Here is a 15,900-nt window from a genome sequence, read left to right as displayed (position 1 = left end):
AGCTTTTGTGCATTTGCTTCTATGCCACGTTTTCCTGGAATGAAGAGCCATGAAGATGATCAAAGGGCTGGAACACTTCTCTTGTGCAGACAGGTTGAAGTAGCTGGGCTTGTTTAGCTTGGAGTAGAGAAGGCTCTGAGGAGACTTCACTGTTGTCTTCCAGTACTTAAAGGGAGATTATAAGCATGAGGGAGAAACAACATTCTACATGGTCTGATAATGATAGGACAAGGGGGATTGGCTTTAAAATAAAAGAGAGGAGATTTAAGTTAGATGTTAGAAGGAAATTCTTTCCTCAGAGGGCGGTGAGGCACTGGCACAGCTGCCCAGAGAAGTGGTGCCCATCCCTGGAGGCATCAAGGCCAGGTTGGATGGGGCCCTGGGCAGCCTGAGGGCTGGGGCTGGGTGGGCTTTGAGGTCCCTTCCAACAAAAGCCATTGTGTTATTCCTCAGTAGCACACTATTTTGGAAGGGTCCAGCCTGAACAACACATCATGAAAGTGGAGGAATAAAAACCTGTTACTTGGAATTCAAGCACTGGAATCAGACTTGAGTCTCTGTAGGACGAATGGAAGGAAGGAAATTAGTAGTCAGTATGCAGGTGTGAGATGTATGCTTTTTGTTGGATGACTGCTTGGTCAGAAGCGAAGTCCAGGACAAGAACAATATTTTAGAGGTTTAAAAGCATTTATGGTTCTTCCATTTCACTTTTATTTAAGAAAAAAAAATCAGAAGTTAAAAGCTACATTTGAATAAAGAATTTATTTTTTGCAGAGTAGCACCAATGTGTTTGAGAACAAAGTTTAGCTCTTTTGCACAAAAACACTTAGTTTGAAATATTGTTGAGGAGAACCAAAGAAATTATATATGAAAACATCCAGCATCACTGTACTGGTAAAACACTGATAAACTTTGTCTCTTTGTTTTGCAGATGATTAAGCTTCAAGAGGTATTTAAAACCTTTTACCTAGGAAAACATAGTGGTCGAAAGCTTCAGTGGCAGACCACATTAGGGCATGCTGTCCTGAAGGCGGAATTTAAAGAAGTGAGTTTGTTCATAGAAGTTTGCTTATTTAATGCTTAGCCTGTTAGGATAAAATTAAAGTTAGATATTCAGAATCTAGTCATGTTTAGCATTTCTTTTTTTTTTTTTTTAATAAAGGTGTTTAGTGAAAGAACAATCGCTGTTCAGTAGTTTTATTTTGAACAGAAAGTGGGCTTTTTCTAATGAAACAAATACTGCCTAGCTAAAAGACACAAGTGAAACCTTCCATTTGTATTAATTGGAACAAAACTATTGAAAGAAGGAGGGTTGTAATAAAGAAGGAAACTAAAGAAAAAGTCAGCATCTTATTTTTAATAGAGGATTGTTTTGATCATAGAAATAACTGATGACATTTTTAGAATGCTTAACTGTTGCAAAAGGAGACTGAAGGGCATTAGTGATGTAATGACTTGTTAAAATTTAAACACTTGTTAAATTATTTAAGTCTTAAATAATCACATTGTTTCTTAATGTGGTTTTGTTTCTTCTCATGGAATATCTTGCCTTGCTAATGAATGCAATTTAGTTGAAATAGAGTAAACAACAACAGTGTTATTTTATAAACTCATTGTAAATAAAGAACTTAGGATTTTGGCACTATATCACTAGGATAGATAGATCTGTTGTTAATTGACCAAAGATTGTACATCTGTCTGAAGAGTTTCATTTATTTCCTTTTCATTGCTAACTGGAACAAACATTTTATTACTGATGAAAGGGGGTTGAAGCATAAAGACATTTGCAACTGGTTGTAGCAAAGCCAGAATTCTATATATTGTAATTAAAATAAATTGTTGTAAAGTAAATGCTAGACTGTTCTAACGAGGTTCTGGTTTGTACTGTATTGCTACTGTTTGATAAACAGAAAAGGTTTTAAAAAATATCCTGTTTCTTTCATACTGCATTCAAGCAGATTTTTCTGTGTGACAGGCACAAGAATGCACATCTATAAATAAAGATTGTACAGCTTCTCTAACTTAACAGATTTGGGAGATACGAGAGAATATGGTCTGAAAATTACTTCTAAATATCTGACATTTCTTTTTTAGGGAAAGAAAGAATTTCAAGTGTCGCTCTTTCAGACATTAGTGCTGCTTATGTTTAATGAAGGAGATGAATTCAGTTTTGAAGAAATTAAAATGGCCACTGGTATAGGTAGGAGAAATACTTTGTTTCTTACATTTATTAATTGAGTGACTGACAATTATGAATCTGCAGGTAAAGACCTCACTTTAAGAATGCTACTATCAATCTGTCAGTTTTACAAAATACATGATTGCAATTCTTAAAATGCGAGTGGTGATAAAGGCTTGTTATGTGTACAAATTATTTCTGTTCTAGCACACTTTCAAGTGTTATAATCTGAAAATGATCTGTTATGGAATGCTGCCATTTTGGGGTGATTCAAGAGATTATTTCAATTGAACTGTTCTGAGAGCATGACCATCTCTTTTTCACCACTATTGTTGGAGTGCCCTGTTCACAATAGATCTGATTTGTTAAAAAGAGCAGAGTCCAGTAGTGAGTATATATGGTACCTGTTCCTTTTGCACTTCGAATCTGAAGATGGATGGAATATAGAAAACTGGAGGAAAAAAAAAACTGTAGTTTTCTTTTTAACCAGAGGTAGTATCTATTGCAGTAGAATATTCTTAGAGCTTTTTGTTCATTTGTTTCTCTAATCTTTATGCTTCCTTAAAACAGTTACTGCCATTGGCATTAAAAAGGATAACTCTTCCATGGCTTTACTCTCTGCATCAACCAATAGATCATATCCAGTAGCCTTTGCTTGTCAAACCTTAAGATCAATAAAACAACTGCTGAAGAAGTATCTGAATACACACAAACACTAAAATACTGTAAATATATTTAATGAACATTGTAAAAAGGGATTGTCAAGAATCCCTGTGGTTCAGAAGGATGCATTTCAGAAGGCAGCACAGCTTAAGTACTCACAGAATCACAGAATGGCCCTGGTTGGAAGGGACCTCAGGGATCATGAATCTTCTACCCCCTGCCACAGCCAGGGCCACCAACCTCCTGATTTAATACTAGACCAGGCTGCCCAAGGCCCCATCCAACCTGGCCTTGAACACCTCCAGGGATGGACAGGGCATCCACAACCTCTCCGGGCAGCCTGTTCCAGTACCTCACCACTCTCATAGCAAAGAACTTCCACCTGACATCCAACCTAAATCTCCCCTCCCTCAACTTAAAACCATTTCCCCTTGTCCTGCTGTTATCTACCCTTTCAAAGAGTTGACTCCCCTCCTGTTTGTAGGCTCCCTATAGGTACTGAAAGGCTGCAATGAGGTCACCCCGCAGCCACCTTTTTCTCCAGGCTGAACAAGCCCATCTTCCTCAGCCTGTCCTCGTAGGGGAGGTGCTCCAGCCCCCTGATTGTCTTTGTGGCTCTCCTCTGAATCCTTTCCAACAGCTCTCTGTCTTTCTTGTACTAGGGGCTCCTGGACACAGTACTCCAGATGGGGCTTCACAAGAGCAGACTAGAGGGGGACAACCACCTCCCTGTCCCTGCTGGCCACCCCACTTCTGATGGAGTCCAGGATACCATTTGCTTTCTGAGCTGCAAGAGCACACTGCTGGCTCTTGTTAAGCTTTTCATCCATCAGGACCCCAGATTCTTCTCTGCAGGGCTGCTCTCAAGGGCTGCTCCCCCTGGTCTGTATGGATGCCTGGGATTCCTCCAGCCCAAGTGCAAAACCTTGCACTTCGCTGTTTGAACCTCATCAGGTTCACCCGGGCCCACCTTTCCAGCCTGTTGAGGTCCCTCTGAGTGGCATCCCTTCCTTCTGCACTCAGCTTGGTGTCATCAGCAAACTTGCTGATGGTGCACTCGATTCCATCACCGATGTCATTGATAAAGATGTCAAAGAGCACTGGTCCCAAGACAGACCCCTGGGGAATGCCACTTGTTACTGGCCTCCATCTGGACATAGAGCCATTGATGACCACCCTCTGCAGCATTTTAACCAATTTCTTATCCAGCGAGTGGTCCACCCATCAAATCCACATCCTTCCAGTTTCGAGATAAGGATGTGGTGGGGGACCATGTCAAAGGCCTTGCTCAAGTCCAGGTAAATGACATTGGGTAAATGACATACTCCAGCTTCTCAGACTTGAAGCTTCATGTTGCTTAGTCATTCATTCCATAAATGCTAAGGGAGTTGAAGAAAACTTGTGCCAGCATGAATGATAAGCAGTGGGATAGTCCAGAGACTCATTAGGTCAGAGTACAATGCTTACGGAAAAAACATAAGCTCACACAAGCCTGATCCAGATCCTGCATTCTCACTTTGTATTACTTTACCTTAGAGCTTACGTTCTGGTGTAATGTGTTCTTATAGCAACATATTAAAGTCTGCTATGTGAAAATCTATTACATTATAGCAGAATAGAAAGGATTTCAATGAACTGTTATTAAGGCTACCAGCTAGAACTGATGGATTGTTGAGCTGCCTGTTTTGTCACGTAATCGCACTGAGTGCTATGCCTGTTTATTTCTCTGAAGAGGAAGTAGTGTAGAAATCCATGTAATGAGGACATTTCTTGGCCCACAGGTTGCTTGTGAGTCCAGGGTGGCTGAAGTAAAATTTCTCTTCCAGACATGGCATTTAGAGCTTCTGCCCTTCCCATTTAGCAATCCCCCTCCTTGTAAATGAAAGTCTTATGGGCAGAAGTGCTCTCAGGAGTCAGTCTCACACTGCCCCCTTCCTGTCTCCTGCTACTTGGCTGATCCTTTTGCTGAGCAGTACTCTGGATTTTGCCCAGCAGTGATAAGCTGTGAAAATGTTGACCACAGCGTGTTATAGAAACAGGAAGCTTACAGCATTCAAGGGACAAGGTTCAGTGAAGAGCAGTGCACTGGGAGGTTTCTCAATGCATGGAAGCCACCTCTGCCTTGGGAAGTCTTTTGGTCCTAAGTGATTGAAACTCAACAGTAGGGTAAGGAGACGGAGAGGAGCAGGAAAGCATGGAGCGTTCCTGCATTAGCTTCCCTCTTGCATACTATCCTATACATGCCAGCTTATGGCCCATGGAAGAACAGGACTCTGGTCTGGATGGATCTTCTGACCCAGATGCCTGTTCTTGTGTTTTAAAGCAACTACAGATGGATGCTGAACCTCCCAACTCTAAAGTATTGTGTTTAGCTTCTTCCTTTACTTTGGTATTTGTGTGCTAGCCCTTCTTCAGGGGTGCTGGAAGCTTTGTGCAATTCTTACTTGGTGTTCTATTATAAGGTGTTAACCAGTCTTTGTACACTGGTAGTTACTGCAGAACAGATCAGAGCTCTACCATAGCTCTGTGCCATAAGACAAAATAAAATATAGCAAGTTGAAGTGTCAGTAAAGGGCATAGAAAGATAGTAAGTCAGACACCAGCATCTGATGACATTCACCCAGAAGCTTTACATAAACTTTCCAGTGTATACTAAATTAGTCTTTCATAACTCAAGTGAGCCTTGGTGTGGGAATAATAGTAGGTGTCCAGAGCTGTGATTTGCTTTGGGAGTTTTGTTTTGGTATTTGTTTTTGAAGTTCATGGCGTAATTCTGCAGGGTATCAGGCATGCAGTGGGAAGAAGAGAACTGATAGGCTCATGGCTAAGTCTGTACCAAAGAAGAGCCAGCACAGTTTCTGAGGTGAACTGGGTGAGCAAGCATATGCACGCTTGGTTTTTTAAAAGTCCTCAGAGCTTATAACAAGCTCTTAAGTAAGTTTTCATTGCCTGTGAGGTGAATTCTTATAGGTGAATAATTTATTAGAGGACAGAAAAGAGTTAGAAATTAAAAGGCAGGCTACTTTCATAGTGAAAGAAAGCTCCTAATAGGGATTCCCTTGTTATTATTCAACTTAGTGACTAATGATCTGAAAAAGAGTACTGATCTGGCAGAATTTGATGCTTCTTCCTTAGAAAGGCCAGATCTGAAACTTCTAGAAGTTGCAAAGGGATCTCCCACTCAAACAATTAGGAGATCAAATGGTATTCAGTGTTGCTGAATACAAACACGTCTGTGGAGGGAGAGAAATAACTTTAACACATGTGCAAAGTCTGGCTTTGTTATGTGTGACTGCCATGTATTTTGATCCAATCCATATAATACTGTGCAGCTGTTCTCATCTGAAACAGTTAGCTGTCTAAGATTAATGGCAAGCCTGAAAGCTGTAATTCTCAAACTTCATATCAAGTCAGCCCCCAGTTTCTTACACGTGCATTGATGTTTAACTGAGAATACCATAAAGGTGATCATAAATTCTGTTTATTTAATATGTTCCCTTAGGCCTCTTAGAGGCATCATGAACAATGTACAGGAGTGAGGTGTAAAGCATTTGGGATTTTCCAGTGTTAGAAAAATCTGTTTGGCAGCTCTGGTAGTCTCCCTCTCCTGTTGGAACTTTCACAGCAGTTCCTTGGGCCTCTAAGTCATGTATCCCCAGCTCCTTTGCTGACTGCAGCAGGAGATGGGGCCAGTCAGATGAGTATTTTTGTGGTTTACTTGAGCGTCATACTGAAGTTAATAGAAAGAGATTATAGGTTTGTGTGGCAGAAACCAGTAAGAAGGTATGACTCAAAACTTTCAGTAGTTTGAGGAAGCACTTCATATAGTAAAACTGAGCAATCTTTGTTCCTTGCTGAACTTGACAGGAGAGTTCATCTGCAGGACAGAGCATCAGTTAGTTCATATTAGTCAAACAGTTTTGGTCTACTATGTGCAGTTTACAGAGGTGAAGATGGTATCTTCTGTGATTCTGCTATTCAGGCTCTTAGTCATTTATGCAGTTTCCGTATTAGCTATATTGCTGTATTTACAGTTTTACAGGTTTGTTTTGTAAATGTCCTGTACTTAAAGTAGGTGAATGTCTGGGTTTCAAAACTCCCGGGTATTGAAATAACCACAAAACTGGTTGCTACATGTCTTTTGGACTTTGTCTATTACATCTTTAAGTCCCATCTAACACAAAATACCTACACTGTTCTGGGACAAAACATGGCCTATCACCACATTTACACACAACACCACCCACCCCAAAGATATTCCATTTGTCTTCATGTCCCTTTGTCTTCATCCACATAGAACACAGAATCACAGAATGCCCCAAATTGGAAGGGACCCACAAGGATTCAGCTCCTTTCCACACAGCATCACTCAAAAAAACACACCCTGTGCCTGAGGATGTTTCCTTGAACTCTAGCAGCATGGGGCTGTGCCTGCTGCCCTGGGCAGCCTGCTCCATGTCCACACACCAAACACACCGAAGGACCTCAGCCGCTCCTCACACACCTTGCCCTACAGACCCTTCCCCAGCTTTGTAGCCTTCCTTTGGACACTCTTGTTATGTCCTTACGTTGTGGCACCCACACCACACGCAGTGCTGGGGGTGAGGCAGCACACACAGAGCAGAGCAGGAAGCCGCTCCCCTCGCGTGGTGGAAGTGCTGGGCCTGGTGCACCCCAGGGTACGGTTGGCCTTTGGCTGCCAGGGCTCACTGCTGGCTCACACTCAGGTTGCCATCAGCCAGAACCCCGAGATCCTTTTGTGTGGGGTTGCTCCCTAGCCCCTCGACCCATCTGTACTTTAAGATCCAGGGAATAACAACATCCAGCACCATACAGAAAATAGACGTGATTAAAATGTGCCATATAAAAGTAATGTAAAAAATAAAAGATTAGGAACGTCAACAGTATGCTACCTGTAAGGAATTGATTGGGCAGAGCTGGGACTTGTTACAGTTTTGCAGGTACAGTTAGAATAAATTATGCCCAGTCTCTTTAGAAGATATGAGATTGCTGCTGATACACTGATACAGTTGGAAAATGTATCAACCATCACCCAGAGAAAGAGTGGTTACCTGCTCTTTGGTTGCTGTGCTCTTTTGAGACATTGTCCAAATACATTCCCCATTTTCCCTTCCTTTTTCATTATTGAGAAAGTCTCTTTGAGATAAACGTATTTCCTGCTTGCGTGATTGAAAGGCAATTGTGAGTTCCTCACCCTTTGGCATTCTGTGACCTGCAGTTTCACATGTACAGCAGAAGCAAGGCTCTGAAGGGTACTGGGGGTTTGTAATGGCATCCTTGCACAGCATGGACAAAAACACATCAGCAATTTGTATTCACTGAAAATGAAAAACCTAAAAAGTGAGAAACAGGGTTTCGTTATTTTAATAATTAAAGAATATATGGAAGTTGTTCTGTTGAGTTGTTGAAAGTCATTCTGTGTGTATGTGTAAGCTAAAGTATTTTAGAAATAATAAGTGCTATACTTGAACTCAGCCATTCTGTGCATTTCAGCACTGCATTGCAAAACATTTGTTTTAATTCGTAGACTTTTCAGATCTGACACATTTGGTGATAATTTTGTGTTATAAATAAAAGTATTCTAGAGACTGCAGAGGCTGTTTTAATGCAAAATCCTGAGACATCTTTGCAAGATAATTACTAGAATGCTTTAGGTTTCATTTATCTACTTGTCCAAGTGCTTTTAGCTTTAAATCTTTACAGATAAAATTTCCTTCGCCCACTTGTTTCCACTCCTTTCCCATTGTGGAGAAGTTTTATGAATATAATAGCTGTCAGCAGCACCTCCTAAATTGATAGGAAGATGTTTGGTGAGACTTCTCTCCTATTTTCTTCTTCATTTTTTCATTGTGTTTATATTTGCATCTGAATGTTTAGAAATAGTGATGAAATCACATAAAATGAGTGGTTTGATTTTCTTGTCATCAGCTGATTTTTCTTTTGATGTCCTGTTACCGCCAAACTAAGCCACAGCAATAAAACTAGGCTCGTTTTGCTGAGATTTTTTTTTTCTGATACTGCTGCTAGATAGAAGCTCTGCTGAGATGATCCCTATGTTCTTGTCAGGTCTGTATTCTTGATTTGTGCAGCTCTGTGCACACTCGCAGTGCACACTCTCAGCACTTACCTATGAGATGTGTGAGGTCAAGCTTGAAGACTGTAAGGTGTTAGGTAATTAGAACTTAGCATAGAAAAATGCATTAATATAAAAATCAGTAATTTTTTTCATTACATGCCTCATTTAATTGTTTAAAACTTTTCACGTTAATGTTTTGTTATCTCTTTTCCTATACTTTGAATTTCTTCACAGAGGACAGTGAATTAAGAAGAACCTTGCAGTCTTTAGCTTGTGGGAAAGCACGAGTATTGATTAAAAATCCAAAGGGCAAGGATGTAGAAGATGGAGACAAATTCATCTTTAATGGTGATTTCAAGCATAAATTGTTTAGAATAAAGATCAATCAAATCCAGATGAAAGAAACAGTATGTATTTATTTTTGCATTTATTCTGGTTAACTTTTTATCCATGTCCCACATGGAGAGACAGAATCTCTGCATTTCCTCTCGTAGCTTTTGTGTTAATAGAAAGGAAAGATGCTTTAATTTTTTGGTAGTGAGGATGACTCGCTGAGGCAATAAAGATTCTAAATCTCACTGAAATCGAAACAATTCAGATTCCTTCCTTTGCCTACAAAATTAAATGCTATCATATTGAACCGATGATATAGTCTTGCAGATGTTTCGGTGCGTCTTACAAGTTTTCATGGTACGGCTGAAGAGCTGGTACTGCATTGAACTGGTGACTCAAATGTGTCACTGTGTCACTTTTCTTTATTGGGAGAGTAAGAGGGCTATTAAAAGGTCAGGGTCGTCCCCTCGTTTGTAGCGGATGTCCTTGTTTTACTCGATTTCCAGTTTTGGACATAAGCTGACGTCTTTTAATTAGTATTGAATTGTTTCCTTTTGGCCTTTGTACATGAAAATTAAAAAGTAAATCAGAGTTGAGCAGTTTTGTGCAGAAGTCAATATTTGGACTGTCAAATTCTTGTGCGTTCTTCTGAAAATATGAAAAGAGTTCTTATAAGGTAGTTTGATTTATCAGATTTAAAATATGACATGATCTTTATTTAGATTGTCTTTCATTTTATATTTGGCTTGCTTCAGCAGCACACTTCAGAATCACTTGGTTCTTAGCAAGCAGTAATGTATGTATCTGTCCCAAAGTCAGACAATAAAACTACAGAAATATAATGGATAAAATAATAGCAGTAAAAGGTGATATTTGTGGTTTTGTATTGTTCTTTAGGTCGAGGAACAGGTTAGCACAACTGAAAGAGTATTTCAAGACAGACAGTATCAGATTGATGCTGCCATTGTACGAATAATGAAGATGAGAAAGACTCTTGGTCACAATCTCCTTGTTTCTGAATTGTATAACCAACTGAAATTTCCAGTAAAGGTAACTGATTTTATTTTTCAAACTCTTCTAGAATTATCAAAAAAACGTTTAATATATTTTCCCATTCAGCTTGTCTGTAAGAGTAAGAAATGTGAAGTATGTCTGAATCAAGTCCAAAGATTCAAGTATTAAAATGAGTCTGTGAACATAATGAGCCAAGGTATCAGAAGGAAACATTTCTTATGTAGTGTTTAGCTGTCCTGTTTTTTTGTTTTGTTTTCATTTGTGTTTTTTTTTTGTTTGTTTTGGTGGAGGTTTTTTTTTCTGTTTGTTTCTTTGCTTTTTAAATAAAATATATCAGCATTCATATTATTAACTGTTCTATTGATTTCATCTTTTCTTGAAGCCTGGAGACTTGAAAAAGAGGATTGAATCTCTCATTGACAGAGACTATATGGAAAGAGACAAAGACAACCCCAATCAGTACCACTACGTTGCATAACGAAGAGGAAATACATATTAAAAATAATAATAATTTAAAAAAATCATCCAAATATATCTTCAGGACAACGAATACCTATGCTGTTCAAGACTTTATTTTTAGCAGATTTCAGGTTGATGTGTATTATTCAACCAGCTGCATGCACTGCTGTGGACAAGAAGCAAAATGACATTAATTGATCATCCTTATCAAGACTCCTTACTAGTTTTAAATGTCACATTTTTGTTTCTTTTAGATACTTGTTTGTTCTTTTTGGTTCTTGAAAATTTATTTTTACTGTTTTGCTTAACAATGTCATTGAAGTTGGATGGAAAGGTAAAATTACCTGTGCGCGACATACGTTTGTGAAGGATGCAAGTCTGTTTTTTTCATTTCTCTGTTGTACCTGCATCCATAAGGACCCTATATGCTGCATTCTTTAGCTACAGTGACAAACTTGGGTAACTTTTTAAAAACCCCTAATTGATGAACATTTATGTACAAACAGTGTTGTTGAAATACACTGAGTTTTTGAAATTATGCATCATGAAAACTCTCAATCTTGTGTTCGTTTAATTTTCTTTCAAATGATTATGAACTTCAGTCTGGTTTGATAAATCAGGTTTTGAAGTGAGATTCTTTATGTGCCAAGAGGACAAGTGTGTGTGTAGTGAGTTGTTGGATTATTTAGATAAGATATAATTATTATTTTATTACTATTTCTGCTGGGTTGAGTGGCAAGGATTAGATTGAGTCAGATGCCCTACCTCATTTTAGGGCAGCTGGTTTTTATCACTATTTATGTACTTGCCACAACATTTAGTTTTGCCTTTAAAATCACATACAGGGAAACTACTGTACAGGTGATCCACTTTAAGAAACAAACCTTTTTTTAAAAAAAAAGACTTTTATGGTCTTGATGTTGTGAAAGCATAGTTTTTTGTCTTGAAAGACTGAGGATTTTGTGAGTATTTTGTTACGTATTGTATATATGTAAGTGGATTTGAATTAAAGAATGAAAGACATTGTAGATCCGTTAGATAATTGCAACTATAAAGATGATACCTTTTGTGGTACTGCTTACAAGATACTGTTTATTTCCCAGATTTGCATACCGGTGTGTTTCATTCTGAAAAAGAACTACCAAAGGAGTTTTGATCATGGCATAAATGAGAATTATAACAGCAATATTTTCTGAGAGATACTTTACTAAGCTTATGCCACGTGGATTTTGTGTACCAGTTGGAAGGCCACCATCTCAAATTAAACATTGCTGAGATTTGATATCTCACAGATTTACATAGTGGAGTCCTCATTCTGTCATCTGGTGTCATTAATTGTATCACATTCTTCTGAAATATTTTTGTTCCCTTTTGTGTTTAGGAACTAAAAACATTCAGTTTCTTGTATTTAAAAAAATATTTAATATTGTAATTTAATGTAGACTTATTTTAATATTTGAACCCAGTTAATTCAAATAAAACCTTTGATGCATATTAGATTTCTTAGCCTTTGTTAAAATGTGGCACTAGAGTTTATTTCCACACCTGCGAAAACCAGTCAGCTCCATCTTTCTAGACTTCTAAAACAAGCAGGAACGTGCGCCTCGGAAATGTAATGGGCAGAGGCTTTAACCATATAAAAAGTTGGTAGTTTTAGACAGTAACTGATACGAAGCAGTGAACGTGTATTGCCTTCCCTTTCTGAAGCCATCTTCCTGGTTCAATAGGTTTAAACCATATATTAAGAGCAGTGGTGCTATCCTGAAGATTAACACAATTCTGCCTTACAAAGAGATGTTAACTGACTGATAAAAAATGCTGAGATGTGCAATTTTTCTTAATTGCCATAGGCTAGGACTCCTTGGCCTAATTACTTCGCTGTAGCAATTGAAAAGTTGTTCCATGAGCAGTGGCAATATTGAAGCCTATCATTCTGTGATGTATATGCCCTTTGTCCCTAACTGTATTTTCCCCCACCTTCCCCATAAATAATCTCAAGAAGCAGCGCCGTGGAGTTATTCTTCATAGTTCTGCATTTCTCTTGATAGGAATTAAAACCAAAAGAGTTGGTTCTACTCTCCTTACCCAGCACAACCTACAAAGCTGTAACTCAGTCTTAAGATTTTAACTCTTCCAAGGTGCTCTGAAATTGGATTCAGAGGTTCAAAAGCTTTGGGAGATTGACAGCTGTGGTCACAGCTCTTGTTCTGTGGCCTTCATTTTCAATTAGGCTTCCTCAAACTTCTCCTGGAATTCTGTTTGTGCTGAGCAAATAGGAAAGTGGTTAGCTTATCAGTCAGCATGGTAATCACTATTTCACACCAAAATATCTGCTCTTGGTTGTTGTTTTTTTGTTTTGGGTTGGGTTTTTTTTTTGTTTTTTTTTGTTTTGGTTTGGTTTGTTTGTTTGTTTGTTTGTTTGTTTTTTGGTAGGCTGCTGATAGAATTTGGCTGAGCAGCCTGTCTCAACCAGTTTTTGGTTGATAGTGGCTGTTTGGTTCACTATGCCCCATGGGTGTATCTGTGACCGCATGGATGACATTGCTAAAAATTTCTTCCTGGAAGACTGCTTAGCAATGAAGACATCAGGCTGCAGCAAAGTAACAGATTTAATCTGTAGTACATCTACATTCAGTAGAAAATGTCTTGAAAGCCTGAATCAGGGCAGTTCAACATACTTGGAGCAAATTGTGTAGCAATCCTCTTCTGTGGAATAATAAAAATAACAGCAGGAGTCCAGGATACAAGGAGAAATCCATGAATCTTGCCAAAATCTTCCAGTTTAATTCAGTTTTTCTTAAACCTTCATTTTAGTTCAACCAGGCATATATTACATGTTTTAAAAAAGCCAGTTTTTCATCTCAATGTTTTTTGAAGGAAAGCAGGTGTGTGAACACAAGTTGATGGCTGATGGTTGTACGTTCTTCCTGAGTCTGGCAATTAAAGTTTTTCTATTAGCCACTAACAGCCTTCTTCCTGCCCACTCCTTGTGCCATGTTACTCTCATTCTGTCTTTTATCTCACCTTGTATTACCTGTATCTAAACCCATGTTTATAATCTAACTCCTTTGGTCTGCTTCACCTTCCTTCTTTCTGCCAATCTTAGTGCTGTGTCTCTTTGAAAAAAAAAAAAATTACACAACCTTTGGTGAAGTTTAATGTGTCAATTAGTTATGCAAAGAGACCTACTTGGAGGTTTATGGTCTTTGACAGGTGTACTATGGCGAGCGGACTCTGTACTATAGATTCAATTATCTATTTCTGGACAAATCTCTTTGAAAAGAAAATAACCCTGTGAAGTGAGATAATGTTCAGCAAAAGGCTACAGCAAAAAAATGGAGTCATGTTTCATGGAAGTTCTTTCCAAGAAAAAGATTCTTAATCTGTTTTCTGTCTTCCATTCTAGCATTCTGCCTGAGCTTTGCACACCAGTTTGTACTGTACCTCAGTGTGGGCATTTCCTGCGTTCTTCCTCTTAAAGAGCCATTCTGCATCCATTTCTGGTGCCAGAGACATACCATGGTGAATCTGGAACTGCACACACTGCTCAGCATCTCAAATAAAATGCATGAGGGCTGGGCTGCATTTCCCTTGGTGACAGCACTCACTTGGGTCTCTGGGCTTCATCTGTATACCAGCCTTCACAGAAGCAGCATTTTACATTTGTTTATATCTTACACTGCTATCAAGTTTGCTTGGTGTTGCCCAACAAATATTAGAGCAGTGAGGCTGATGGCCAATATGTTTGCATGAGACATGTTTCATTGGGAAACATTAGGAAACAAACACCAAGTCAGAACTGCTGGCAATAATGTGGAGCTTGGATATAGGGCAGTCTCTACACTGCTATAAAAGCTAATGATCCACAGCATATAAGATCAACATCATTTACTACTGGACTCTTACATTCTATAATTACCAACTTCTTGCCATAATGTTATTGCTTGATGCAACATATATATTGATAATAGTTGGTAGTAATCCAACAATCTATCATTTCTCAGTTTATAAATGCCTACTTTTTTTTTTTTTTTTTTTCAGTAGAAAGGAAGATTATCGTGTAGAAAACTTAAACATGCCATGGGGCCTCTCTCTTCATTTAGTATTCTGACAGACCTTACTTCACCCCCAGTGCAGGTTTCAAAGGAGTGATTAAAAGAAATGTGAACAACCAAGGTCCCACTTCCATTAACATGCACTTCTCTGCAAATGACTCATTTGAACACTTGACCATTCATGCTACTTATGTCCTTTTTAAAGCTGACTAACTAACTTCTGCTTTTGGTATTAGACGGTGAGAATAAAGACTGCTACAAGTGTGGAAGGAAAAAATAAATAAATGAAAAACAAAATACTTCTGTCTCTAGAAAGGACAGATAAAAATGCAGTAGAAGGCCTGTTTATAGCAATATCATCAAAATAAAAAGGCAGACACCCAGGCCACACTTAATCTTTAGGCATTTTCATGAAAATAGGAAGTGTAAGTGAACTGAGATGACTGGCAGTCTAGAAGAACTGGCCTTGATTCAGCAGCTATTGGTAGCTAAACCGCATTTCCAAGTCATACTAAGTGAAAATGCACAAAGGCAGTTTGGGAGCAGAAAGGATTCTGATGAATCTAGAGTACACTGTAATGAGGATGACATGGCAGTCATTTTGAGAAAACAAGCATGCTACTGTTGGCACACTTTCTAACACCCGAAATAGTAAAATAAGTCCTTGTAAGGTTTCAGATGAGGAAACTATATCCTCAACAACTCAGATAAGAAAAAGCATTGAATTACATTGAATTACAAAGTGATCATATGTCTGGGCTCTGTATCTCCATTACTACACTAACATCTAATGACTACACTTCTTTTTTTTTTTTCTTCCCGAAAAATAAGGGAAAGGAATTTCTTAAAAATGTTGTCTATAAAAATACCAGGCAGCATCAGAAGCTATGTGACAGTGCAGTCAATTTTACCTGAAAAATGACAACTCAGTGGTCACTGTTTAGGATTGGAAGAGATACATACATGCACAGATACATCACTTAAAGAGATAACAGACCATTAAGTTCCAGTGATTTTATACAGCTGGACCTAGATGTATTCTACCCACATTAGCTTGCCTTTAAACACGTTTTGAAGGCAATGTAGAGCTTGGGTGGATT

The 15,900-nt window shown here is 38.6% G+C and overlaps 1 protein-coding gene across 1 annotated transcript in view; it reads left to right on the top strand.

The window, feature by feature from the left end:
• The window catches only part of CUL4A (cullin 4A), a 36,307-nt gene extending 24,065 nt beyond the window's left edge, over positions 1–12,242 (top strand). The window contains exons 16-20 of the mRNA XM_085215151.1: positions 932–1,045; positions 2,095–2,200; positions 9,174–9,346; positions 10,170–10,322; positions 10,669–12,242. Of these exons, the coding sequence (XP_085071277.1) occupies positions 932–1,045; positions 2,095–2,200; positions 9,174–9,346; positions 10,170–10,322; positions 10,669–10,764 (642 nt within the window). The 3' untranslated portion in view covers positions 10,765–12,242. The remainder of the gene's footprint in view (positions 1–931; positions 1,046–2,094; positions 2,201–9,173; positions 9,347–10,169; positions 10,323–10,668) is intronic.
• The last annotated feature ends 3,658 nt before the right edge of the window (positions 12,243–15,900 follow it).

The sequence above is a fragment of the Meleagris gallopavo genome, chromosome 1, assembly GCF_905368555.1.
Source record: "Meleagris gallopavo chromosome 1, MGAL_WU_HG_1.1, whole genome shotgun sequence".
NCBI classification, from domain to species: domain Eukaryota; kingdom Metazoa; phylum Chordata; class Aves; order Galliformes; family Phasianidae; genus Meleagris; species Meleagris gallopavo.
The sequence above is the reverse complement of the archived record's forward strand: the minus strand, read 5'-3'. Positions and strand labels throughout refer to the sequence as shown.